This window comes from Plecotus auritus, assembly GCF_963455305.1.
Source record: "Plecotus auritus genome assembly, chromosome: 5".
Lineage (NCBI taxonomy): Eukaryota > Metazoa > Chordata > Mammalia > Chiroptera > Vespertilionidae > Plecotus > Plecotus auritus.
In genome coordinates this window covers 124,752,839-124,779,092 of record NC_137776.1, presented here as the reverse complement: position 1 = coordinate 124,779,092, position 26,254 = coordinate 124,752,839, and the positions used below count along the sequence as shown (strand labels likewise).

The 26,254-nt window shown below is 35.5% G+C and overlaps 1 protein-coding gene across 5 annotated transcripts in view; it reads left to right on the top strand.

Moving 5' to 3' along the window:
- CNTLN (centlein) overlaps window positions 1-26,254 on the top strand; it is a 299,452-nt gene that overhangs the window by 127,665 nt on the left and 145,533 nt on the right. For all 5 annotated transcript variants that reach the window (XR_013960576.1, XR_013960577.1, XM_080667631.1 and 2 more), the window contains exon 9: window positions 25,897-26,073. Coding sequence is in view for 3 of the 5 variants with exons in the window: in XM_080667631.1 (XP_080523757.1) it covers window positions 25,897-26,073 (177 nt within the window). In the remaining 2 variants the exon portion in view is untranslated. The remainder of the gene's footprint in view (window positions 1-25,896; window positions 26,074-26,254) is intronic.

Here is a 26,254-nt window from a genome sequence, read left to right as displayed (position 1 = left end):
GTCAGGACTCCTAGGGCCTTGTTGTCACCATAAGGAAGTAGACTTTACTCTGAGTGAGATGGAAAGCCGTTGTTGTGTTTAAATAGAAGAACAACATGGAAGCCATTGGAGTGTTTTAACAAGAAGAGTGATAAGAACTAACATAATGTTTTAGAAGGATCACCCTGGTTGTACTGCAGAAATATGAGTATATAGGAAGGCAAAGATGGGAGCAGGGAGACAGATTTAAGAGACAATTGTAATAGTCCAGGTGAAAAATAGTGGGTGCTTAGATTTGGCTGTGAGATGTAGTTTGATTTTGGAAATAATTCAAAGGTAGAGCCCATAAGATTTGAAGATGGCTTAGATGTGAAGTATGAGAAGGGAAATAAAAAAATCCAGCATTTCTATGCCTAACTACCAGGATGAATGGATTTGCCATTTTCTCAGGCAAAAAAGAATACTTGAGCATTTCTCCTAGCAAGAAGGAGGAGGACACTGAAGTTATATAGAGAGAAGTGAAAGGTTTGAATTAGGGAAATAGTAAAAGGAATGGAGAGAAATGGATGACTCGGGGTTTCTACCAACTAGTAACATGTTCTTTATTATATTGACACTGTAACTCTTCAGGATACCTCCAATTAGATTCATCTCTTCATCAATCTATCATTTCATCTATTCATTATTGAGTTATTCATCCATTGACCCATGTGTTATTTAGTTATATAGTCAATATTTTTTAAACTCCTACAGTATTCTAGGTACTAGTTTTAGTGTGAAGGGATACAAAGATGAATAAGACAGTCTGCTCTTAATGAATATTTTAAATGGGTATGCAGACAGGAAAAAGTAATTATTATAGAATGTGCTATGATGGAAGTATAAACAAAGTATGAGCTTTTTGGAGAGAAGCTTTGCAGGGAACATGTTTATGGAGAGAAAGTGGTATTGCCAAAGTTTTCAGAGAGAAAGTTGAATATGTCAGTTTGAATATTATTTAGTAGTTTCTTGTTGGGAGTAAATAAGCATAGGCCCAGAGGTGAGAAAGATTATTAAGAATAGTCTATCTTAGTGCTTTTTAGACTTGAATATGTATCCAGTCACCCAGAGTGGGGGGTTATAAAACAGATTCTGATTCAGCAGATCTGGGCTAGGGTCTGTGATTCTGCATTTCTTTTACATTCTCAGGTGATGCTGTTATAGCTGCTCCAGGGATCACCCTTTGATTAATAAAAGACTAAGTAGGAAAGTGGATTATATACAATGGAGGGAAAATGGTAGATTTTAATCTTTCATTTCTCTTAACCCTATATTATTTTTTTCTAACACTTGCATTGGACCTTTTCTGTGCATGTTTCTTGGAGGGTATATTCACAGACTAATAGATTACGTAAATTCTGGAATCTGGATCCCTTATTTGCATTACCTTGAACAAGTTACTTAAGTCAAGTCTCAGTTTTGTCATTTGTGAAATAGGTATTATAATAGTACCTACCTCACTGGAGTTTTATGAAGATTAATGAGGCAATGCATGGTGGGTATTTAGAGTAATACATGTTAGCTTTTAATATTACTATATACAAGAAAATACTTCTTACATAATGTTAGTAAATTTGAGATTGTGTTTTCCTGAACTGATATTGATTTATATTCTTTTTTACCTGATCTTACTTATAATCAGAATTTTTTTTTGAGCTAACTGACAGTCTTTGCCATAGAATAGGGCAAAGCTAATTGGTTCGTATGGGATTGAAACCTTGACCTTTGATTTCTTAGCACCCTGCTCTTAACTAGCTGAATTCCATTCTCATCTCAGAGTGATTGTTTATCTTTTCCATGTAGAAGTACAGTTTCTTGCCTCGGATGAATATTTGCAGTAGAGGACTAGAGAGAAACCTAAGCCTTAAAACTGCTATCCTGTATTTATCTGTCAATGAGGTATATTCCATGTAGCTAACAGCAGAGCACAAGATTGGAGTTGTAAATTTTAACCACAGTCTTGTTTTTATTTCTTTTCATTCTTTAATCCTTCCTATTTTAGGTGGTAGAAAATTGTCTTTCTGGATGTTGTTTTCTCTTAAGTTCTCACTTTCTTTTTTCCCTATTTATTTATTCATTTATTTTATCATTTTTATAAACTTTTATTTTATTTTAAATATTTATTGTTGAAAATACTATATTTTAAACATTTTTATTACTAAATATTTGAAATCTGCAAAAGAATAACTGTAAATCTGTGGGCACACTTGTAGCTATCACCAACACTTCTGACGCTACCTGTATGCTCTCCCTTGATCCCATACCATATTCTTTTCTCTGAAAATAATCATACTCTTGGATATTGTGTTTATTAATTCCTGCCTATTATTACTATGCTTTCTTAAATGTATGGTTAGTATTAATTTTATTTAAACCTTAAAAATATCATCCTCTATATAGGCCATGCTTTGGGACTTGATTTTTTTTTAAATAAATCTTTATTCAGATTATTACAATTGTTTCTCCTTTTTCCCCCCATAGCTCCCCTCCACCTGGTTCCCACCCCACCTTCTGCCCTTACCTCCCCCGCACTGTCCTCATCCATAGGTGTATGATTTTTGTCCAGTCTCTTCCTGCACCCCCCATATCCCTTTCCCCCTGAGAATTATCAGTCCACTCCCTTTCTATGCCCCTGATTCTATTATATTCACCAGATTATTCTGTTCCTCAGGTTTTTAATTCACTTGATTTTTAGGTTCACTTGTTGGTAGATATGTATTTGTTGTTCATAATTTTTCTCTTTACTTTTTTCTTCTTCCTCTTCTTTAAGAATACCTTTCAGCATTTCATATAATACTGGTTTGGTGGTTATGAACTCCTTTAGCTTTTTCTTATCTGTGAAGCTCTTTATCTGCCCTTCAATTCTGAATGATAGCTTTGCTGGGTAGAGTAATCTTGGTTGTAGGTTCTTGCTATTCATCACTTTGAAAATTTCTTGCCACTCCCGTCTGGCCTGCATAGTTTCTGTTGAGAAATCAGCTGACAATCGTATGGGTGCTTCCTTGTAGGTAATTAACTGTTTTTCTCTTGCTGCTTTTAAGATTCTCTCTTTGTCTTTTGCTCTTGGCATTTTAATTATAATGTGTCTTGGTGTGGTCCTCTTTGGATTCCTTTTGTTTGGGGTTCTGTGCGCTTCCTGGACTTGTAAGTCTGTTTCTTTCACCAGGTGGGGGAAGTTTTCAGTCATTATTTCTTCAAATAGGTTTTCAGTATCTTGTTCTCTCTCTTCTTCTGGCACCCCCGTAATTCTGATGTTGGTACGCTTGAAGTTGTCTCAGAGGCTTCTTACACTATCTTCAACTTTTTGGATTTTTTTTTTTTTTTTGCTTTTTTGGTTGAGTGTTTTTTGCTTCTTTGTATTTCAATTCTTTGACTTGATTCTTGTGTTCCTCTAGTCTGTTGTTGAGTCTCTGTATAATATTTTTTATTTCAGTCAGTGTATGTTTAATTTCTAGTTGGTCCTTTTTCATATCTTCGAGGGTCTCATTATATTTATCGGCCTTTTCTAGGATATTCTTGAAAAGCCTTATAACCGTGGTTTTGAATTCTATATCCAGTCGTTTGTTTTCCTCCATTTCTTTCGTTTGTGATCTGTTTCTTTGACGCTGCATTTTCACTGCTTCCCTGAGTTGGTAGGGTAGATTTGTGTGCTAGGTTTCCTATATGGCCCAGTGTGTCTGCCTCCCCAGTTAACCTGAGGTGGACACTCTTGGTCCACCCCTTTGTGGACTGTGTGTACAGCCTTGTTGTAGTTAAGTCTTGATTGTTGTTGGTATCACTGGGAAGAATTGACCTCCAGGCCAGTTGGCTGTAAAAATCCGCTGTGTCTATGCTGGGAGAAGTTCGGTGCTGGAGACAGCCTTATAGGATTAGACTTGCCAAATTGCAATAGCCTCTGTGCTCAGCTTGGATGGGGTGGAGTCTCAGGGCGGAGCAGACAGTCTTGGCTTCCAGTCAGCCTTGCCCTTGCACGTGTGTGCCTGCGTGCGCCTCTAGACCTCTGCCTTCCCCGGCTCCCGAGTCTCCGCCCGAGAGTCCTGATTCCCCCCACAAGAGCATGGGTCCCCAGGGGCTCGCCTGGAACTGGGGTTCAGTGCAGTCAGAACTGGGGCTCAGTGCAGTCAGGAGCCTCTGACTCCCTTCCACTAGGGAAAGCCTGTGTCAACCTCCGCAGCCTTTGTGCGAACTGGCACGCGCGTGCGCCTCCAGACCTCTGCCTTCCCCGGCTCCCGAGTCTCTGCCCGAGAGTCCAGATTCCCCCCCACCCCCGTAAGAGCATGGGTTCCCTGGGGCTCGCCTGGAACTGGGGTTCAGTGCAGTCAGAACTGGGGTTCAGTGCCGTCAGGAGCTTCTGACTCCCTTCTGCTAGGGAAAGCCTGTAGCAACCTCCACAGCCTTTGTGCACACTGGCATGCGCGCTTCAAGACCCCTGTCCGCCGGGGCTCCCCTGGGTCTCCCCCAGCTCTCCGAGTCTCCGGGTGCCTTTCTCTCTACCTGACAGTCCAGACTCCTCCTGTATGAGCCTGGGTCCACGGGGTTTCACCCGGGACTGGGGTTCAGTGCAGTCAGAACTGGGGTTCAGTGCGGTCGGGGGCTTCCTTCCCCCTTCCGCCAGAGAAAGTCAGCCAGGCTCTCAGCCGCCCTTCCTCTCTGCGCGCACAAAGACCCTTTGCCGTACCTCCAATTCTCTGTGAGCTTTTCTCTTTCCTTCTAGTTGTAGAATTTTCACTCAGCCAGCTTTCTTGTGGTTCTGGATGGTGTCTGTTCTGTCTTTTAGTTGTAGTTTTGAAATGGTTGTGTGAGGCAGCAGTTTAGGTGCTTACCTATGCCGCCATCTTGTTTTCTCTCTGGGACTTGATTTTAATCTTTGAACTTCATTTTTTTTTTTTTTTACTATTAATGAATAAACATACTTTTATTTATCTATTTATTTGTTTGTTTAATTATTTATTTTAAATTTAAATTCTTTATTGTTTAAAGTATTACATGAGTCTCCTTTTTCCCCCATTGACCTTTCCCCGGCCACCCTCAACCTCCAGCACATGCCCTCACCCCCCTACTGTCTGTGTCCATTGGTTATGCTCATATGTATCCATACAAGTCCTTTGGTTGATCTCTTACCACCCCCCCCCCGCCCCACCTTCCCTTATAGGTTGGACAGTCTATTGAATGCTCTTGTGACTCTGGTTCTGTTTTTGTTCATCATTTTATGTTGTTCATTATATTCCACATATGAGTGAGATCATGTGATATTTATCTTTCTCTGACTGGCTTATTACACTTAGTATAATGCTCATCAGTTCCATCCATGCTGTTGAAAATGGTCAGAATTTCTTTTTGTTTTTTACAGCAGTGTAGTATTCCATTGTGTAGATGTACCACAGTTTTCTAATCCACTCATCTGTTGATGGGCACTTAGGCTGTTTCCAAATCTTAGCTATTGTAAATTGTGCTGCTATGAACATAGGGGTGCATATATCCTTTCTGATTGGTGTTTCTGTTTTCTTGGGATATATTCCTAGAAGTGGGATTAATGGGTCAAATGGAAGTTCCATTTTTAATTTTTTGAGGAAACGCCATACTGTTTTCCACAGTGGCTGCACCAATCTGCATTCCCACCAGCAGTGCAAGAGGGTTCCTTTTCCTCCTCATCCTCTCCAGCACTTGTCATTTATTGATTTGTTGATGATAGCCATTCTGACAGGTGTGAGATGGTACCTCATTGTCATTTTGATTTGCATCTCTCAGATGATTAATACTTTGAGCATGTTTTCATATGTCTCTTGGCTTTCTGTATGTCCTCTTTCAAAAAGTGTCTATTTAAGTCCTTTGCCCATTTTTTTATTGGATTGTTTATCTTCCTTTTGTTAAGTTGTATGACTTGCCTATAAAGTTTGGAGATTAAACCCTTATCAGAGATAACATTGGCAAACATGTTCTCCCATGCAGTGGGCTTTCTTGTTGCTTTGTTGATGTTTTCTTTCACTGTGCAGAAGCTTTTTATTTTGATGTAGTCCCATTTGTTTATTTTCTCCTTAGTTTCCATTGCCCTAGGAGCTGTATCAGTAAAGATATTGCTACAACAAATGTCTGCCATTTTGCTACCTATGGCATCTTGTAGGATTTTTATGGTTTCCCATCTTACATTTAAGTCCTTTATCCATTTTGAGTTTATTTTAGTGTATGGTGTAAGGTGGTGGTCTAGTTTCATTTTTTTTTTTGCATGTATCTGTCCAATTTTCCCAACACCATTTATTGAAGAGTCTGTCTTGACTCCATTGTATGCTCTTGCCTCCTTTGTCAAATATTAATTGAGCATAATGGCTTTGGTGAATTTCTGGGTTCTGTGTTCTGTTCCCTTGGACTGCTAGTATATGTCTGTTCTTGTGGCAGTACGAGGCACTTTTGAGAACAGTGGCTTTGTATTATAGCTTGATATCTGGTATTGTGATCCCTCCAACTTTGTTCTTCTTTCTCAGGATTGCTGCGGTTATTCAGGGTCTTTTTTTTTAATTCCAGAAGAATTTTTGGAAGTTTGTTCTAAGTCTGTGAAATATTGGTATTTTAATGGGAATTGCATTGATTCTATTGATTGCTTTGGGTAGTATGGACATTTTAGTGATGTGGATTCTACCAATCCATGAACACAGTATATTCTTCCATTTATTTATGTCTTCCTCTATCTCTTTTTTCAGCATCCTGTAATTTTTTGAGTACAGGTCCTTTACCTCCTTGGTTAAATTTATTTCTAGGTATGTTAGTTTTTTTTGTTGCAATGGTAAATGGGATTGTTTTTTTAGTTTCTCTTTCTGTGAGTTCATTATTGGTGTATAAAAGAGCCATAGATTTCTGGGTGTTAATTTTGTATCCTGATACATTGCAGAATTCATTTATTAGTTCTAGTAGCTTTTTGATGGAGTCTTTAGGGTTTTCTATGTACAATATCATGTCATCTATGAATAATGACAATATTAGTAGTTCTTTTGCAATTTTGATGCCTTTTATTTCTTATTCTTGTCTAATGGCTATAGCTAGCACTTCCAGTACTGTGTTGAACAGAAGTGGTGACAGTGGGCATCTCTGTCTTGTTCCTGTTCTTAGGGTCAATGGTTTTAGTTTTTGTCCACTGAGTATGATGTAGGCTGTAGGTTTGTCATATAATGCTTTTATTATATTGAGGTATGATCCCTCTATTCCCACTTTGCTGAGAGTTTTTATCATGTTGGGTTTTGTCAAATGCCATTTCTGCATCAATTGTTATGGTTATGTGATTTGTGTCTTTCAATTTATTTATGTGATGTATCACGTTTATTGATTTGCAGATATTGTACCAACCTTGCATCCTGGAATAAATATCACTTGATCATGGTGTACGATCTTTCAATGTAATGCTGGATCTGATTTGCTAGAATTTTGTTGAGGATTTTAGCATCTATGTTCATCAAGCATATTGTCCTGTAATTCTCTTTCTTTGTAGTGATCTGTTTCTGGGATTAGCATAATGCTAGCTTCATAGAAAGAGCTTGGAAATGTGCCTTCCTCTTGAGTTTTTTGGAATAGTCTGAGAAGGATAGGTTTTAGTTCTTCTTTGAATGTTTGGTAAAACTCTCCTGTGAAGCCATCTGGCCCAGGGCTTTTGTTTGCTGGAAGTTTTGAAAGGTTGTATTTTTCTAAGAATATATCCATTTCCTTGAGGTTGTTTAGTTTATTGGAGTAGAGTTGTTCGTAGTATTTTTTTTTTTACAATCTTTTGTATATCTGTGGGGTCTATTGTTAGTTTGCCTCTTTCATTTCTGATTTTATTTATTTGGGTTCTCTTTCTTTGCTTCTTGGTGAGCCTGGCTAGAGATTCATCAATCTTGTTTATCCTTTAAAAGAACCAGCTCTTGGTTTCATTGATCTTTTGTATTATTGTTTTGATCTCTATTTCATTTATTTCTGCTCTGATCTTTATTATTTCTTTCCTTCTGCTCACTGTGGGCTTTTCTTGTTGCTCTCTTTCTAATTCTTTAAGTTGGAGAGTTAGATAATTTATTACCAGTTTTTCTTTTTTTTCTTTCTTTTTTTTTTGAAGTAGGCCTGTAATGCTATGAACTTCCCTCTCAGGACTGCTTTCACTGTGTCCCATAGGTTTTGGATTGTTGTGTTTTTATTGTCATTCGTTTCCTGGAAGTTTTTAATTTCTTCTTTGATCTCTCTGGTAACCAAATCATTGTTTAATAGCATGCTATTCAGCCTCCAATTGTTTTATTTTTTTATTGTTTTTATTATAGTTGATTTCTAATATTATGCCATTGTGGTCTGAGAAGATGCTTGATATGATTTCAATCTTCTTGAATTTGGAGAGACTTTGCCTATGACCCATTATGTGGTCTATCTTTGAAAATGTTCCATGTGCGCTTGAGAAGAATGTATATTCTGTAGCTTTGGGGTGAAATATTCTGAAGATGTCAATAATGTTCATCTGATCTAGCGAGTCATTTAAGATCGCTGTTTCTTTGCTGATTTTTTGTATAGACGATTTATCCAGTGATATCAGTGGGGTGATAAAGTCCCCTACTATGATTGTATTGCTGTCGATCTCTCCCTTGATATCTTCCAGAAGTTTTTTTTTTAATGTATTTGGGTGCTTCTGCATTGGGTGCATATAGGTTTACCACAGTTATATCCTCTTGTTGTATTGATCCCTTTGGTATTATGAAGTGGCCTTCCTTATCTCTTGTTATGGCCTTCACTCTGAGGTCTATTTTGTTAGATATAAGTATTCCTAACCCAGGTTTTTTTTTTGTTTGTTTGTTAGTTTTTTTATTTCCATTTGCCTGAAAGATATTTTTCCATCCCTTCACTTTCAGTCTGTGTGAGTCTGTTGTTCTGAGGTGGGTCTCTTGTAGGCAGCATATATACAGGTCATGTTTTCTTATGCATTCAGCCTCTCGATATCTTTTGATTGGATCATTAAGGCATTTACATTTAAAGTTATTTTTGATAGGTATTTGTTTGTAGCCATTTTTATTTTTTGTGCCTGTGTTCCTTTTCCCCTTTTTTCTTCTTCTTCTTCTTCTTTTTTACAACAGTCCCTTTAACATTTCTTGCATTGCTGGCTTGGTAGTGATAAACTCCCTTAGCCTTTTTTTTTTTTTTATCTGTGAAGCTCCCTATTTCCCCATTAATTTTGAATGATAGCCTTGCTCGATAGCGTATTCTTGGATTCAGTCTCTTGCTTTGCATCACCCTGTTGAGAAATAATTTGATAATCTAATGGGAGATCTCTTATAGGTAACTTTCTGTCTCTCTCTTATAGACTTTAAGATTCTCTCTTTTTTGTTAATATTTGCCTTCATAATTATGATGTATCTTGGTGTGAGTTTTTTTTGGTTCTTCTTGTTTGGGAGTCTGTGCTTGTGTGACATTTTTCTTCCCCAGATAAGGGAAGTTTTCTTACATTATTTCTTCAAATAGCTTTTCTAATCCTTGCTCATCTTCTTGTTGTTCTGGCACCCCTATTATACATATGTTGCTTCATTTCATGTTGTCCCAAAGATCCCTCAGGCTCTCCTGTCTTTTGATTTTTTTTCCCCAATTGCAGTTCAGATTGGGTATGTTTTGCTTACATGTCTTCTAATTCACTAATTCGGTCCTCTGCTTCTCCTAGTCTACTGTTGAAAGATTCTATATTGTTTTTTATTGTAGCTATATCACTCTTTATTTCCTCCTGATTCTTACATAGGTTGTTGATTTTCTCATATATCTGGTTTATGAACTGTATGACCCTTAGTCTGAATTCTTTTTCTGACATTGCATACCTCCATTTCATTTAGTTCCTTTGGGTGTGGGGGGGAGATTCTTTTCTTTCCTTTTGGGGTTGTTCTTTTGTCTCCCCATTTTTGCTCTCACCAAAGGATCTAGGTGTTGAGTCGTGCGGGGCCTATGGCTACAGCAGTGGGCTTGGAAGTGGGTTGTGTAGTCGTGGGTGATGGCTGCTCCTTGGATGGTCGCGGGCAGTGGCTGCTCCTTGGATGGTTGAGGGAGCAGCTGCTCCTCACGTGTTCGTGGGCAGCGGCTTTTCACAGGGCAGCTGCTCCTTGGGCGGTTGCAGATGGCTGCGCCTCGCATGGTCATTGGGTGGCTACTCCTTGTTCAGTCACGGGTGGTGGCTGCACCTCTGGTGGTCACGGTCAGCAGCTGCTTGGGCTGCTGCTGGAGCAGTCGTGGTGCCTGGGGCTAAAGCACCTGGCTGGTGGGAAGGGAACACCCTCCAGAACTCACAGGAGCCCTCAGCTGGGGAGGCTGGAGTGCAGGTGTCCGTGGGTTGGCAGCCAAGGCAGCAGGTTCCTGGCCAGAGTGGCTGAAGGATCCCAGGTGGTGTCTGAGATTACCCTGGGTGGAGGTGAGGCTGATCTCCCAGTCACAGCAGCTCTCCCCTTCAAGATGGAGTGGCCTCTGTGGCAGAGCTGGCACTCTGGGACAGATTAAAGCAGAAGCAGAGGCTGCCTGGCTATGTAAGTCTGGTCTGCCAGCCCCCGCAGGTCCTGTGAGATCTAGCTGCCCCTCACTCAGACATACACACACATCACACATACACACACTCCCCTTTTGCTCCCTCACTCACTCGCACTCTTTCCCTCACTGCCATCCTCCCGGCCACCATCTTGGACTCTTTTTTGAACTTATTTTTGTAAGCTAATTCTTTGCTGTTAAGTTTAGCTATAATTCTTTTCCCCTCTGTGCAACAGTTTATTGTATGAATAAGCTCCAATTTGTTTATCCACTCTTTTTGTCAAGGAACTTTGTTTTTGTATTTAGTTATAGGAATTTTTGCACACTGCTGCTCTGAACTTTCTAGTACATGCCTCCTGACACACATGTGCAAATCTTCTCTAGGAAATATTACTAAGGGTGAAATTACCTATAAAGCATATGTAAATAGACTTACAAGAAAATGGCAATTGTTTGCTAAAAGTGTTGTCTCACATTATAGACTTCTTAATTACATTCTTAAAAGAGAGAAAATATCTCATTCTGATTTCAGTTTATGTTTCTTTTATTTCTAATGATCTTGAACATCTCATATTTATGTTATGTGAAATGTCTGTTAGAGTCTTTTGCTCATTTTTCAATTAGGATTTTTGCCTTTTTGTTGAAGTTCTTTATTTTGGATAGTGACCTTTTGATATTATACTGTTTGAAATAATGTCAGCTCCCTTATTACATAAACTCCAAACCTCTGTGGCTTAAAATAATTTATTGTTTACTTATATAACGTCTAATATGGGTATTAATTGAATTTTCAACTTCTAAGCAGTGATCTAGACTCCTTTGAAGTTTCCTTTCATATTTTAGATTCACTAGCTTTAAATATGTCTCCCAAAGTTGTCCTGGAATCATCTCTGTCCCAGCTAGCAAGAAGGGAAAAAGGTCCCAGAGAATCTCATTTTAAAAGTTTTTGCAAATCAGGCATGATGGTGGTACATAACACTTGCACTGGCATATCATTGGCCATAACTCAATTATTTGGCCACATGTTAACTAATTGCAAAGAAGATTTGAATTAGTTAACCCCCAAATATTGGGAAATAAGTGTCTATATCCAAAGAAAGTCAATGAGTTTAGAGATCAACCAGCAGTCTCAGCTATTGGATATAATTTTTGCTAATACCTTATTGCTTGTGGCTTTTCTTTCCACCCATTCTATGGTGTCTTTTGAAAAATTGAGTATTAAATTTAATATAGTTCAATTTCTTAATATTTTAACCTTGGTGCTTATTGTCTTGTTTAAAAATCATACCTTATCCTGAACTCTAGAGATATTTTCTTATATTTTCAACTAATGTGTTATAATTTTGACTTCCACATATGTCTTTAATCTATGTGGAATTGATTTTCATTTGTTGTGAGGAAGAGAATGTCATTTAATTTTTTTAAAAAAATTTTCAGCTATATTATCATTCTTTTTCAAATCTGGTCAGGTTGACTTTAAATCTTCAAGCTTCGTACTGGTTAATTTTTTAGGTTTCTATCTCACATAAATCAGGACTAAAGGCATAATGAGGTTAGTTCTAGTGAATTCAAGGCAGATAAAATTCATGGTGGCATGCAATGCACTTGGGGATAAAGAGAACTATGCCTAATTTCTTCTTGACTTCTGTAAATTGAAGTGAGGAGATCTAAGGAAACTAGGTCTTAGCCCAGTGTTTGGCCTCTCCTTCCTCCAAGAAGGCATGGTCATAGACCCTGAGTGTGCTTTCACTCTTGAGCCCTGAATGTGGCTCTGTGTGTGTATAATGGGTATACAAAATAAAGAACAAATATGTATTCTAGATAACTGGAATCATACAGTATATAAATTTGTAGACTGCTTATATAAGTACCATTTCATTATGATATAATTGAGCATTTGAAAACATTTTTGACTACTAATAGTTTAACATAGAAATGTATCATTTTTACCTAAACACTTTCCTATTCTAGGACATTTAACTTATTCCAAAAATATATTTTATTTCCTCTTATTTTGACGCTATAATGAACATTTTCATTTCTATATTTTTATTCTCATCTCTGGTTGTTCCTGTCAGATGAATTCTTAAAGGTAAAATTTCTATGTCGAAGATTATGAACGTAAGGCTTTTGCATATACCATGCCAAACTACATTTCAGAAAGTTTAAACCAAATTATTTCCCCATCGTATATGACAGTGCCCACTTTTAATAAACTTGGAAACTAATAGCATTTAAAAACAGCTTTGCTAATTTATTCTTTTTGTTTTTTAACTCTGGAAAATAGTGAGATTTTTTTCACTTTTACTTTTCACTTGGTTTTCTTTTGTATATGTTATATCCATTTGTATTTTGGTTTTTCTTTGTTTTGTTTATTGATATACATGACCTCTTAAATATATATTAAGGAAATGAGCTCTGTATAATATTTATCACAGGTATTTTTACAGTTTATTGTTTGTCTACCTTGTCGATACTATCTAAACTTTCTAGACTCAGTTCTAAGATAATTGTTGAGAACTTTTTCCTGAGAGTTTTTTCTTGAGATTGAAATGTGTGCCTCTTTTGTGCATTACCCAGTATTAAACTTTACTGTTTTTCTTGCCTGTCTCCTTTCTGGACTGGGAGCTCCTTAAAGGTAAGGATGCTTGGTGTCTTATGTTTTTTACCCACACTGTTTTTTACAGTGATTGAGATTTTAATTTCAATGAATGTTCATTGAGTGAACACATGAAAATATGTATACCCTGGTTTAATACCCATTTAGCCAATCCCACAATGATTAAATTTTCTTTGACACAAAAATTCCAGTAAGGTAGAGTTGTAATGAGTCAACTTTTACAAGGGACTATCTGGTTGTGATGTCGACTAAAAAAAATTCTGTTGTCTTTTCTTTAGCAGTGCTGAATTGATTTTGTACAATTTTCAAACACAATAAGGGAGAAAAAATGTTTAGTATTAGTTAGCTTTGTTTTCTGGCCACTCAGAGAGTCTAGTATTGATAGTGGCTATTTGGCATAAATGACAGTATTTTAATTTATCAGTTGATAGGGAGATCAGATTGTAGTACCTTAACTTAGGCTCAGAATGCTGTTAAACCTTGTCATACTATAGTTGGGAAATAATTATGCCATAGTTAATCATTGGTTTGCTTTTATTATCATTTTACTTTATTATCATTTCAATTATATTTTCTTTGCATTTTCAACATGGAAGATATCAATCTTATACTTTTGCTAGGTATTTTATTGTTACAGCATCAAAATAATTTTTTAATTAGGACAAGGTGTCATATATACTTTTAAATTATGCATATCACCATATTTCACACAACTAAATTTTAATTTATATATAAAAATTCATTTTGAAAAGTTGATTTATTTGGCAGCATTATTTTAAGTGAAAACTGCTCTGTAATTTACTGCATGATTTAATTATATTCAACTAGTTTATATTTTTAATTCATTTGTATAGGTAGACATGGCCATAGAATTATATGGGAAGTTATCTCTTGACAGTTTCATGTTTAGTCAAATATCAGGAGAAAGCAACTTACTGATAAAATAATGTTATGACATGATTTTTAAACTTGATGAAGAACTTTTTTTATTTAAATGAAAAATTTGAAGTTTTTATGTAAGTGTTAACTATACTTTTCTGAAGCATTATATTTATAAAATTTGAATTCATTAGAATCATACAACTTTACTACCATGCATGAAAATAAACTAATAAACATTTTGATATTTTAAGCCTGCTTTAAAAGTTCCAAGCAGAATGAAACAGCCAAAGATATTAAAAATCTAGAAAGTTAGCATACATAATGGAAAACGCAACTCAACTTTAACTACTCTATAGTGGCACTCCTCTTGCTGCTGTAATAAAACTCAAGAATGTTTTAGTGATTTTTTTCCCTACTATTATTCAAAATTACATTACCCTTACTGAAATCTGAATGGCTTTTAGCGGATTAATTAAACTGTAGCTGTTTTGCCATCTGGGTGCAGCTTGTTTAGCTGCCTTCCCATGGAAAGATTTCTTCTGGAATAAAGTCTATTTTTTGTTAGAATACAGCTGCTAGGCTTACTTTCTAAAAAACAGTTTATGCTTTCTTACATGAGACATGTGATGAAACTCAACTTGTAAAATGTAAAACCCTATTGCCTTTCTTTTTAAAGGTTATAGTAGTAAAACAAGCTTTTTTATATTCTTTATAAATTTGTAAAAAATATATTTTGTGTCTTGATAACTTGTAATATTAAGTAGTTCCTAGGTTTAGGCTAGATGTGAAACAAATGAAGAGGGAATTAACTAAATCTGATTTTTATGGCTCAAGTGGTTTCATTAAATTAGAGAGCTCTGTGTTGTTCATTAATGAACTTGTGCCATATGCTTTAACTGTTCTGGTCAATAGCTGATAAAGAGAAGCTTGTGGTTTTCTTTTTCTTGCCTTTTTTTTTTTTTTAAAGCTGGATAAAAATATCCATGTGATGGGCTTTTATCAAAGGAGTTACTTTGAATTCAGTAACTACTACTGAGGCAATATGGCTCGCAATTTGCGACCCAAAGGTAGTCATACATTATTGGAATACAGCCTACTGCGCTTCACATTACACAGATGTGAAGGCCTGATTATAGCTGCTTCATAATTAACAGTGATCCGATTTGTTTTGTGGCATAAATGGTGCATGTGTAGAACATTAGCCATGGCACTCTCATTCAAATTCAACTCAAGGGCTCAGCGGCAGGCGGGTCACGAGCTTCAGGGAGTAGAAGCACAAGCTCCTCCATATGTTCTTGCTGCATCTTACTATGGCTATGAGTGCAAGATAAGTTCCCCAAAGAACCTAATCGTGTTCTGTAATTACAGCGCGGCTTTCTGCTGGCTAGAAATGAGGGAGAAGCTAAAACACTCCCTCATCAGATAATTTGTAAATTACTTTACATGGCGGATGCCTAACTCAGTTGGTTTTCAACTGCTGAAATTATAAATAATTGTAACAGATGTGGCAATATGGCTGGCCTCCAATAAATGAGGCCCTTGATAATTTGGCCAACCCTTTGACAGGCCAATTTAATAAAATGTGAACAAAATCTTCTTGCTAATAATTTATCATCCTTTTTCCCAATAGAATAAATTTAATTACCCTAGCAGTTAACAAGGTCACACCCAGATGCCAAACTCGGCTACAGTTTTGATAATGCAATCAGGAATTGAGAGGTGATGACAGCGTTGTTGTTTTTTTCATTACCTGGCTTCACATAAACACAGGTGGCGTAGCTTTCTTGTCAGTTTTTAATAATTACAGGCTATTATGGAATGCATAGTTAGCAGATTGAAAACCACACTTTAGTGAATTTGTTTGAGTATGATTGAGGTTTTAATGTATAGAGATGATAATGCATAACAAGCATAGTCCCTTGCTTATACCATTAGTGCACACATTTTGATTATTTTTTTTTTTACTGGTGACATAAGTGTCAAATATTTATAAAACTGAGAGTATACATTATGATAAGTAATGGATTGTACCTAAAAGTTACATATTTAGAGATATACTGAAGAGGACATTTAATTCTTTGAATTTAGTAATTAGTTTTAGGATATTTTAACAGACATTTTAAATATTCAGAATTCTGGCAGAGTATGAGGCATATAACATATTTTGGTAAAAACCAATTGTGTTCAGTATTATTATATAAGGCAAAAAAAAAACCACCAAATCTATAGAAAAATCAGTTAGTCTTTCCATCCTAATTTTTTAGTCAGTCCAGGATCAGTATAGTCTTGGGATTAGAATCAACAGTCACTATGAATATTTCAGAGTTAATACTCTAAACACTCTTCTGTGACATGTAAATATCATGATTTTTTTCAAAGCAGTGTGATATTTATGTCATAGAAGAAAAAATTAGCTTGTGGTTGTAACAAAGATACTGATGTCATCTGGATGTTACTGTAAGCCAATAAAATACCCATTTATAACTCATTCACTGTTAAGCTTTATATGGTGTATGGAAGTAGTTAAATTTAGGAAATAAAATGTTTGCCTTTAATTTTGATATTCACTAATTTGATTGTACTACACAAGTCTTTATAGTAAAGGAAAGTTTAGTTTGACTGACTATAGTACTGAATTTTGCTATAATGTGACATTAGGATTAGAGGAGATGGTGATAGTTTAAATTTTATAAATTTAGTAAATAATTTCAGTATATTTTGTCATCTCTAAATGCAATATGAGGATATTTGGATTAAAAGTAATTGTATAGAAGAAATGCAAATATATTTTTTAAAGAATGTGAGCTGACTTGGTTGACATTAGACATTTATTACTCAATTTAGTAGTCTTTCTAAAAGTGAGATGTGAGTATGTGTAATTCCATTTATGAACTTCTGTGATAAGACTATTTTGATATATAACATCGTGTTGATTCTATATTATTTTTCTTTTTTAAAAAAGAATATATGATTATTTTTAAAGACAACCATTTTCAGGTTATGGATAATTCAGCTAATAATGTTTGTTTTATAAATTGGCAATATATTTCTTCATTTCTAAAATCAATTTAAAATAAAATTTCTAGTTTTTACAGAGATTCAGACATTATATGGGAAGAAATTTTATATATATACACTCTTTAATAAAAATATATGTATATTTTAACATATTTAGTATTCTGTCTTCTTCCAAGAGGATTTCAGTTGATTTTTCAGAGAACATTTAAGATGTCAATAAATCTGATGTAATTAAAGTGCGGCTGTAATGTGTATAAGTTAGATATTTTATATATACACATATTAGAGATTTTAAACATATATATATATATATATATATATATATATATATATATATATGTTTAACCTCTACTAAATTTTCAGTGAGATTATTTTGGGAGAAACTTTTTTTTTTTTTGAGGTAGCATGTCTTTTTAAAATATTTTTGTTTTGAAATGAATATATAATGTCTTGACAGGTTTGAAATCTATACATTTCCTAAATAAGTGAGATGATATATGTAAAATGCTTACCTACTGCTAGGAACTCGATACATTTTTGCTAAATGTTAGTTATTTTTTTACTATAGTAGGAAACAAATTAATATATTTAATTAAAAATTACTAGTAAGACAAAAAAATTGAATTTACAATTATTTGCAACTGTTATAGCTTTGAATTTTTTCTATTTATTAAGCAGTATTTCCTCACCCTCTAGTGTATTAATGCCATACAATGTTGTTTGAATTTAATGCAACATGACTGGATATTTAATTTTTATATATAGTAATTGGCATACCACTTCAAGTCTTTTGTTCCCTCTCCTTCTATTCTGTATCTTCTACAGGACTTTTTAATCAAAATTACTTATGTGGATCAATGTGAAAAAGTAATTATGCCTTAATAATGGTCAGTTTAAAGAGATTAGTTCCAATTGGAGGTATTTTAACACCTCCTTCACTGATCATTTCTCATACGATTAAGTATGGTCTAGCACCACACCATTACCTTCCAATACTGTAACTGAAAAGTGCACAGGATTTTTGATATTAGAGAAAAATAGTTTATTTATAAAATACTAATAATTCTTAGCAAGAAGAGTTAACTTTTCAAAGAGTCTAAGATTTTAAGGGCAACAGATAGAATAAACTTCCACAAAGGGGATTGGTTGTCTTGATTTTACTAAGCCTGTAAAAAAAGCATTTAAAAAAGATAAGGATAAGTAAGGATATATGGCAGTATACATATATACTCAAATATATTATTATACTTATTATAATTATACATATAATTATTAAGTTTAAAAAGCAGATTAATAGAGTATTGTATGGATGAGTGACGAAAGAGTCACTTAAACAATGGAGATACTGACAGATACTACTTTAGCCAGGTGATCAAAGTCAGTATCAACAGTCCAATTATGTTGATAGGATGCACCTTTTATATGATATGATGAAAATGGCACTTTACTTCTGTGATCTTCCTCCCTCAAACTTATAAGCTCATTCTCATCATGAGAAAATATAGACAAATTGTTATAGCTGGGGCATCTTAAATTATGCCTGAATAATAATACTCAAAACTGTCGCTGATGTAAAAATAAGTATTATCACAGTCAAGAGGTGCTGACTTGACACTAAATGTATTATGGTATTATGGATCGGATCCTGGAACAGAAAAGGAGATTAGAAAAATAATAAACTATTGACTTCAGTTAAAAATAATGTATGAATATTGGTTTATTAATGTACCATATTAATTTTAGAGGTGCATAATAGGGAAAACTGGTGTGTGAGAGTGGGAGGTTTAGGGAGAACTAAGTTTTTCTGTAATTTAAAAATTGTTCTAAAAATAAATTATATATTTTTTAAAAAGCAGGTTAAAAGGCATAATTACAATGGTTGTTCTTTTTTTTTTTTTAGTCTAAATAACAATCTCAAATTAATCATTAGTATACTCTGAGAGATGAGATTATGGAGCAACTTTCATTTATATTTTTCCTTCCTATACTAACCATTTATTTTTAAATATTTTATTGATTTTAGAGAGATAGGAAGGGAGAGAGAAAGAGAGAGAAACATCCATGTGAGAGAGAAACATTGATCAATTGCCTCCTATACATATACCAACTGGGGATTGAACCCACAACCTGAGTGTGTACCCTGACTGGGAATCGAACTGGCAACCTTTTGGTGTATGGGAAAGCCCTCAACCAATGGAGTCACACCAGCCAGGTCATATATTTATTTTTTTAATATGGAACTTTAATTCCTTTTATTTACAGAAAAAAATTACATTTTAAAAACATTTAGTGACATGTTCATTTAAAGAATTTAAGGAAATTCCGATAAATATGAAACAAATAATTCACATATAATCCCTTCTCTCAGAAATAACACTATAACATTTTTTCTAATGCATATTTGCCGACATCTATTTCTATACACTATAATCTTTGGTAACTTGCTTATTTCACTTAACTGTTCATCATTTATATTTTTCTGTATCAACCCTCAGCATGATTAGGATGCTAAACTAAATACTTGATACATTTTCATTTGTGTTGATGCATATTTTAAAATTTCCCTTGAAATTTGTAGCAGTTTATACTCTCACCAGCATGTTCTTCAAATACAGTCATCATAATTTGAGTCTGGCCAATATTTTAAAATTAGGAGATTTCCCTTAGAAATCCAAATTCCTCGCTTCTTTTGAAAAATTAGTAGACCTGGGAATAGTAGGTCACATTCCTCTATGCAAACAGTTAGCTGGAGCAGAATAACTACTGACACAAATTGCCTTCTGCTCACTCAAAGTAAGGCTGAGTGTCATCTGACATTTCACTTATGCTTTAAAAAATGGTTGTGTTAAGAGAAATCTGAAATACTTCTTGTGTATGTATATCTAGGAAAGTGATAAAAGATGTGCTGCCAGAGAGAGAGGGGGTTGGGGGAGAGAAGACCACATAAAAAAATACACTGGGATATATATGTGTGTGTGTGTGTGTGTGTGTCCTTATAGGAGTAAAGAATCCTATCTAATAAAGAGGGAATATGCTAATTAACCATCACTCCATCACAAAAATGACTGCACCCACAGCTGAGGCCAAGTTCCCATAAGGAGCCTTAACAAGCAATCAGCAAGGACCTGAGGCTACGCCCTCCCCTGCCCCCGTGGGGCTTGACAAGAGACCTCAGGCTGGCAGGGCTTGACAGGGGACCTCAAGGTGCGCTTCCTGTCCTGGTGCTGGGCTAGGGGACCTCAGGCTGCTCCCCCGGCCCCAGTGCCCGGCCGGGGAACCTCAGGCTGCACCCCACCGCCCCAGCACTAAGCCAGGGGACCTGAGGCTGCTCCCCCCTGCCTCGCAGGGTTTGACAGGGGACCTCAAGGTGCACCCCCAGTGCTGGGTCAGGGGAACTCAGGCCGTGCCCCCCGCCCAGTGGGGACCTGAGGTTGCACCCCCCTGCCGATGGGGCTTGACAGGGGACCTGAGGCTGTTCTCCCCTCCCAGTGCCAGGCCAAGGGACCTGAGGTTGCGCCCCCCCACCCCCCGCCTGGCCGGGCTTGACGGGGGACCTCAGGCCATGTCCCACACCTGGCAGGGCTTGACGGGGGATCTCAAGGCATGTGCCCCTCACCCCCCCCCCCCCCGGCTGGGCTGGGGGACCTCAGGCCATGCCCCCCATCCTGGCGCCAGGCCAGGGGACCTGAGGCTACGTTCCCTGTCCAGCGGGGCTTGACAAGGGTGGGACTAGCCAGGTCTGGATCTATCCCAATGAGGGGTGGGGGGCCGGCCGAGTCTGGTCTCATGTGATTTTGAGGCGCATGTGGGTGGGCAGGGACTTGACTCTGGGTCCTGTGGTGTGCCCCAGTCTCTGACAGGAGGACGGTTTTCATATACATTTTACTAATTTTCTTTCATCTCTGTCACTTCTATTATAGAGAAAGGGCAAATAACAGTATTAAATTATTTCCTCTAATTAATCCACTTTTAATGTGCAGGAATTTCGTGCACCAGGCCACTAGTATATTTATATAATTAATATTTATACAGTGTCTATTGCACAAATTCTAAAGCTGTAATTTCAAAACCAACACAATTGATTTTACTTATTTATTTATATTTCTGGCTCCTATGTGAATTTGTTAATCACTACTTTATTTTTTAAATCTTTATTGTAGAAAGTATTACATATGTAATATATTTTTCTCCCATTGAACCCTTATAGCCCCCCCACCCCCCCCTACCCCAGGCCTCCACCACCCTATTGTCTGCATCCATGGGTTATGTATATATGCATGCAAGTTCTTTGTTTGATCTCTTCCCACCCACCCACCCTCCCCTACCTTCCCTCTGAAATTCCACAGTCTGTTCTATGCTTCTGTGTCTCTGGATCGATTTTGTTCATCAGTTTATTTTGTTCATTAGATTCCACATATGAATGAGATCATGTGATACTTGTGTTTCTCTGACTTGCTTATTTAGCTTAGCATAATACTCTGTAGGTCCCTCCATGCTGTCTCAAAGGGTAAGAGATACTTCTTTTTCCCTGCTGCATAGCATTCTATGGTGTAAATGTACCACAGCTTTTTTATCCACTCATCTACTTCTACTGATGGGCATTTGGGCTGTTTCCAATATAGGGGTGCATACATTCTTTCTGATTGGTGTTTTAGGTCTCTTAGGATATATTCCTAGACGTGAGATTACTGGGTCAAATGGCAGTTCCATATTTAATTTTTTGAGGAAACTCCATACTGTTTTCCATAATGGCTGCACCAGTCTGCATTCCTACTGGCAGTGTACTAGGGTCCCCTTTTCTCTACATCCTTGCCAGCAATTTGTTGATTTGTTGATAGTAGCCATTCTGACAGTTGTGAGGTGATACCTCCTTGTCATCTTAATTTGCATCTCTCTGATAATCAGTGACTTTGAGCATTTCTTCATATGTCTCTTGGCCATCTGTATTTCTACTTTGGAGAAGTATCAATTTCGGGCCTTTGCCCATTTTTTAAATTAGATTTTCTTCCTTTTGTTAAGTTGTATGAGTTCCTTAAATAATTTGGATATTAACCCTTTATCAGATAAATCATTGCCAAATATGTTCTCCCATATAGTAGGTTCCCTTTCCCTTTTGTTGATGTTTTTGTTTTGTTTTTTTTGCTGTGCAAAAGCTTTTTTTTATTTTGACGTAGTCCCATTTGTGTATTTTCTTCTTAGTTTGCTTTGCCCTAGGAAATGTGTCTGCAAACATATTGCTGCGAGAGATGTCTGTGATTTTGCTGCCTATAGTTTCTTCGAGGATTTTTATGGTTTCATGACTTACATTTAAGTCTTTTATCCATTATGAGATTAGAATTACAGGTCAGTATCACTGATGAACATAGATGCTAAAATCCTCAACAAAATATTAGTTAATCAGATCCAGCAATATATTACAAACATTATACACATGACCAAGTAGGATTTATTCCAGGGATGCAAGACTAGTACAATATTCACAAGTCAATAAAAGTGATACATCACATAAAAAATTTAAAGACAAAGATCAAATAATCATATCAATAGACACAGAAAAATAATTCTACAAAATCTAGTATGCATTTTTGATAAAAACTCCCAGCAAAGTGGGAATAGAGTATGGTATATCATATGGTATATCAACATAATAAAGGCCCTATATGACAAATCTACAGCCAACATCATACTCAAAGGACAAAAATTAAAACCATTTCCCCTAAGAACAGGAACAAGACAGGGATGTCCACTTTTACCAATCTTACTCAACAAAGAACTGAAAGTGCTAGCCACAGTGATCAGACAAAAAGAAAACATAAAAGGCATCCAAATTGGAATGGAAAAGTAAAACTGTCATTATTCTTAGATGACATGATATTGTGCATAGGAAAATCTAAAGACTCCACCAAAAAGCTACCAGATTTAATAAAGGAATTTGGCAATGTAGCAGGATACAAAATTAATACACAGAAATTGATGGCATTTTTATACACCAATAGAAAGAAAGAGAAACTAAACAAGCAATCCCATTTACCATAGCAACAAAAAAATTAAGATACCTAGGAGTAAACTTTACCAAAGAGGTAAAAGACTTGTACTTAGAAAACTACAGGATGTTGAAAAAAAAGAAGATATAAACAAGTGAAAGAAAGTACTGTGCCCATGGACTGATAGAATTAACATCATTAAAATATCCATGCTATGCAAAGCAATCTATAGATTCAATGCAATTCCTATTATATTACCAATGACATATTTCACAGATCTAGAACAGACAGTCCAAAAATTTATATGGAACCAAAAAAGACACCAAATAGCCGCAGCATTGGAAGGATCACAGTACCGGATATCAAATTATACTATAAGACTACTGTAATCAAAACAGCCTAGTACTGACATAAGAACAGATATATAGATCACTGGAACAGAACAGTCCCCAGAAATCTACCCAAGCCATTATGCTCAATTAATATTTGACAAAGTTAGGCAAGAGCATACAATGGAGTCAAGACAGTCTCTTCAACAAATGGTGTTGGGAAAATTGAACAGATACATGAAAAAAATGAAACTAGACCACCAACTTACACCATACACAAAAATAAACTCAAAATGATTAATTGCTTCTTTAATAGTATTTTTTTTAATTGTAAAGTTCTGTTATTGGTTATTGAGGTCTTTCGAAGGAATGCTGCCTAAGTATGAAATATTTTACTGTTATAGTGACAATGTCTACCGATGGACCATTTTTAATGTCTTCATGAATATTTGAATTATTTATCATTGCAACTTCCTAACTGAATATTTATGTTTTTTGCATTTTTATCAATTGCATTTTAATTTAATGATGACTTAGAAAACTCACTTATTAAAAAACACAGGACTGCTTATTGTATATATCAATAAATTAAGTTATATTTTCCTCTTTTATTCTAAATTTTTGTTTGATCTTGAACCATTAAAATTTCTTTGGAAATGATGGGATATTTGATGTATTCTTGATAGTTTTTTTTTTAATAAAACCTGGACAAGAGTAGGCAGTCTTTGAATATAGTTTAGATTGGCATCCCAATAAAAGGATATGATTACTGGGGGGAGAAACGGGGTCGGTAGGTAGAGGAGGCTATAGGGGGGACAAATGGTGATGGACAGAGATTTGACTTGGGGTGGTGAACATACAATACAGTGTACTGATAATGTGTTGTGGAATTGTGCACCTGAAGCCTTTATAATTTTGTTAACCAGTGTCACCCCAATAAATTCAAAAAAAGGAAAACATTTAAAATAATCTAAAAATGATATAGTTTATAAACATATATTGGGTTACATAATAGGAAGAAAAATAAAAGAAATCAAAGTTATACAGTTATTAAAAGGGCGATGAAAGAATTGGGCAAAGTCCTTTAGAGTTTGGAAGGAAAGCCTTAAAATGTTTTAATTTGATGTTCAAAGCAAGGTAATAGAATAAGTTTTTATTATATTTTAAGTGTGGTAAAGATACAATATATGAACAACACTGAGGGAAAAGCTTAGTAGTATGATAGAATAAAGGTTGGGAAACAAATCAGGTAATTTATATATGAAGGAACTATAATAGTATAAATCACAGATAGGTGCTCCCACTAATTATAAAAATTACAGCTTAGAATTAGGAAAATTTTCCAATCCCCTAAAAAAGAAAAAAAGTAGTAAAAAATCAGAAAAGGGTAATATTTCGCATTCTTGGTTTAGAAAAGTTAGACATATATATTTTTCTCATAGTCTTTAAGAATATCATTTAGGCCCTGACCGGTTTTGCTAAGTGGATAGAGCATTGGCCTGCGGACTGAAGGGTCCCAGGTTCAATTCCAGTCAAGGGCATGTACCTGGGTTGTGGGCACATCCCCAGTAGGGGGTGTGCAGGAGGCAGCTGATTGATGTTTCTCTCTCATCGATGTTTCTAACTCTCTAGTCCTCTCCCTTCCTCTCTGTAAAAAATCAATAAAATATATTTTAAAAAAGAAAAAAATATCGTTTAGGAAACATGGGGCTCTTCATATATATGTGTGTGTGTATATATGTATATATTTAAATTATTTTCAGGGTTACTCAATCCATATTATTAATATTAGAATCATAAGATTTGACTTTGCTTAAAATCAACAAAAACTGTTTTAACTAAGAGTTAGTATATTTTATTTTTGTAAATGAAGTTGTTAATTTGAAATAGCAAATATGCATGGATTTTAATGTTTCAAGTATATTCAGTTAGGATGGCAATAAAATTTTGCAGAATGCTAGTTTTCATGAACAGGTTTCTTCAAGCTTAATGTTTCTGTGATTTCTGTTGTTAAAATGTGGTGCTTACCATTAGCAGTTTATCTGACAGACATAAGAATAAATTTCAAAAGAGAATACTGTAAACTATATTAACAATTCAGAGTTCTTTGAATTGTTATTATTAAATTATAATGCATTAAAAGCTAATTAGGCCTATAGTACTATTCGTTTCCTTTTTCCAGTTTTAGATCCCATGGTATTGCATAACTCTTGATGATCAGATGGTGGATTGAGTATTTTATGAGGAAATACATATGTGTAAAATCATAAATTTGAAATAATTTATAAGTCAGTGGTGTGTATCATGCAACCATGCTTTAAATTTTTTCTCTTGCAAGTCTGTATGACACTATTATTTATGAAAATGTTTATACAGACTTTTGGTTGTTTTGTAGAATGATAGAAGTTAAGCTAGTGCTGACTTACAGTTTATTATTGAAATGACACTTTCATTCTCAGAGTAATTATGACATGTTATATTTAAATATTTGCATATATGTGAATAATATAAGCTGTAATTGTATTTGCAAATACGCTTTTTAAAATAGGTATTTCAACGGCCATCTTTATCGAGTTTAGAAACCTTAATGGTGTCACAGAAGTCTGAAATTGAGTATTTACAGGAGAGACTGAAAATAGCAAATGAAAAACTGTCAGAGAACAGATTGATCAACCAGGGTTCCTCAGAAAAGAACATCTGGACAAGTGTTGAAGGGAAACAAAAGGTAGGGAAATTTTTATCATTTTTTGTGAATTTGTAAGAATGAAGTTGGTAGTGCAAGCAATAAACTTAAAAAACAAATAGCCACATTTACTTCTCTGCTTTTAAAAAATATTATGTGCCAAACATTCAATAAAATAATTGGGAGAAGAACGTTTTCCCTTTTTAAAGACTGAATATATATT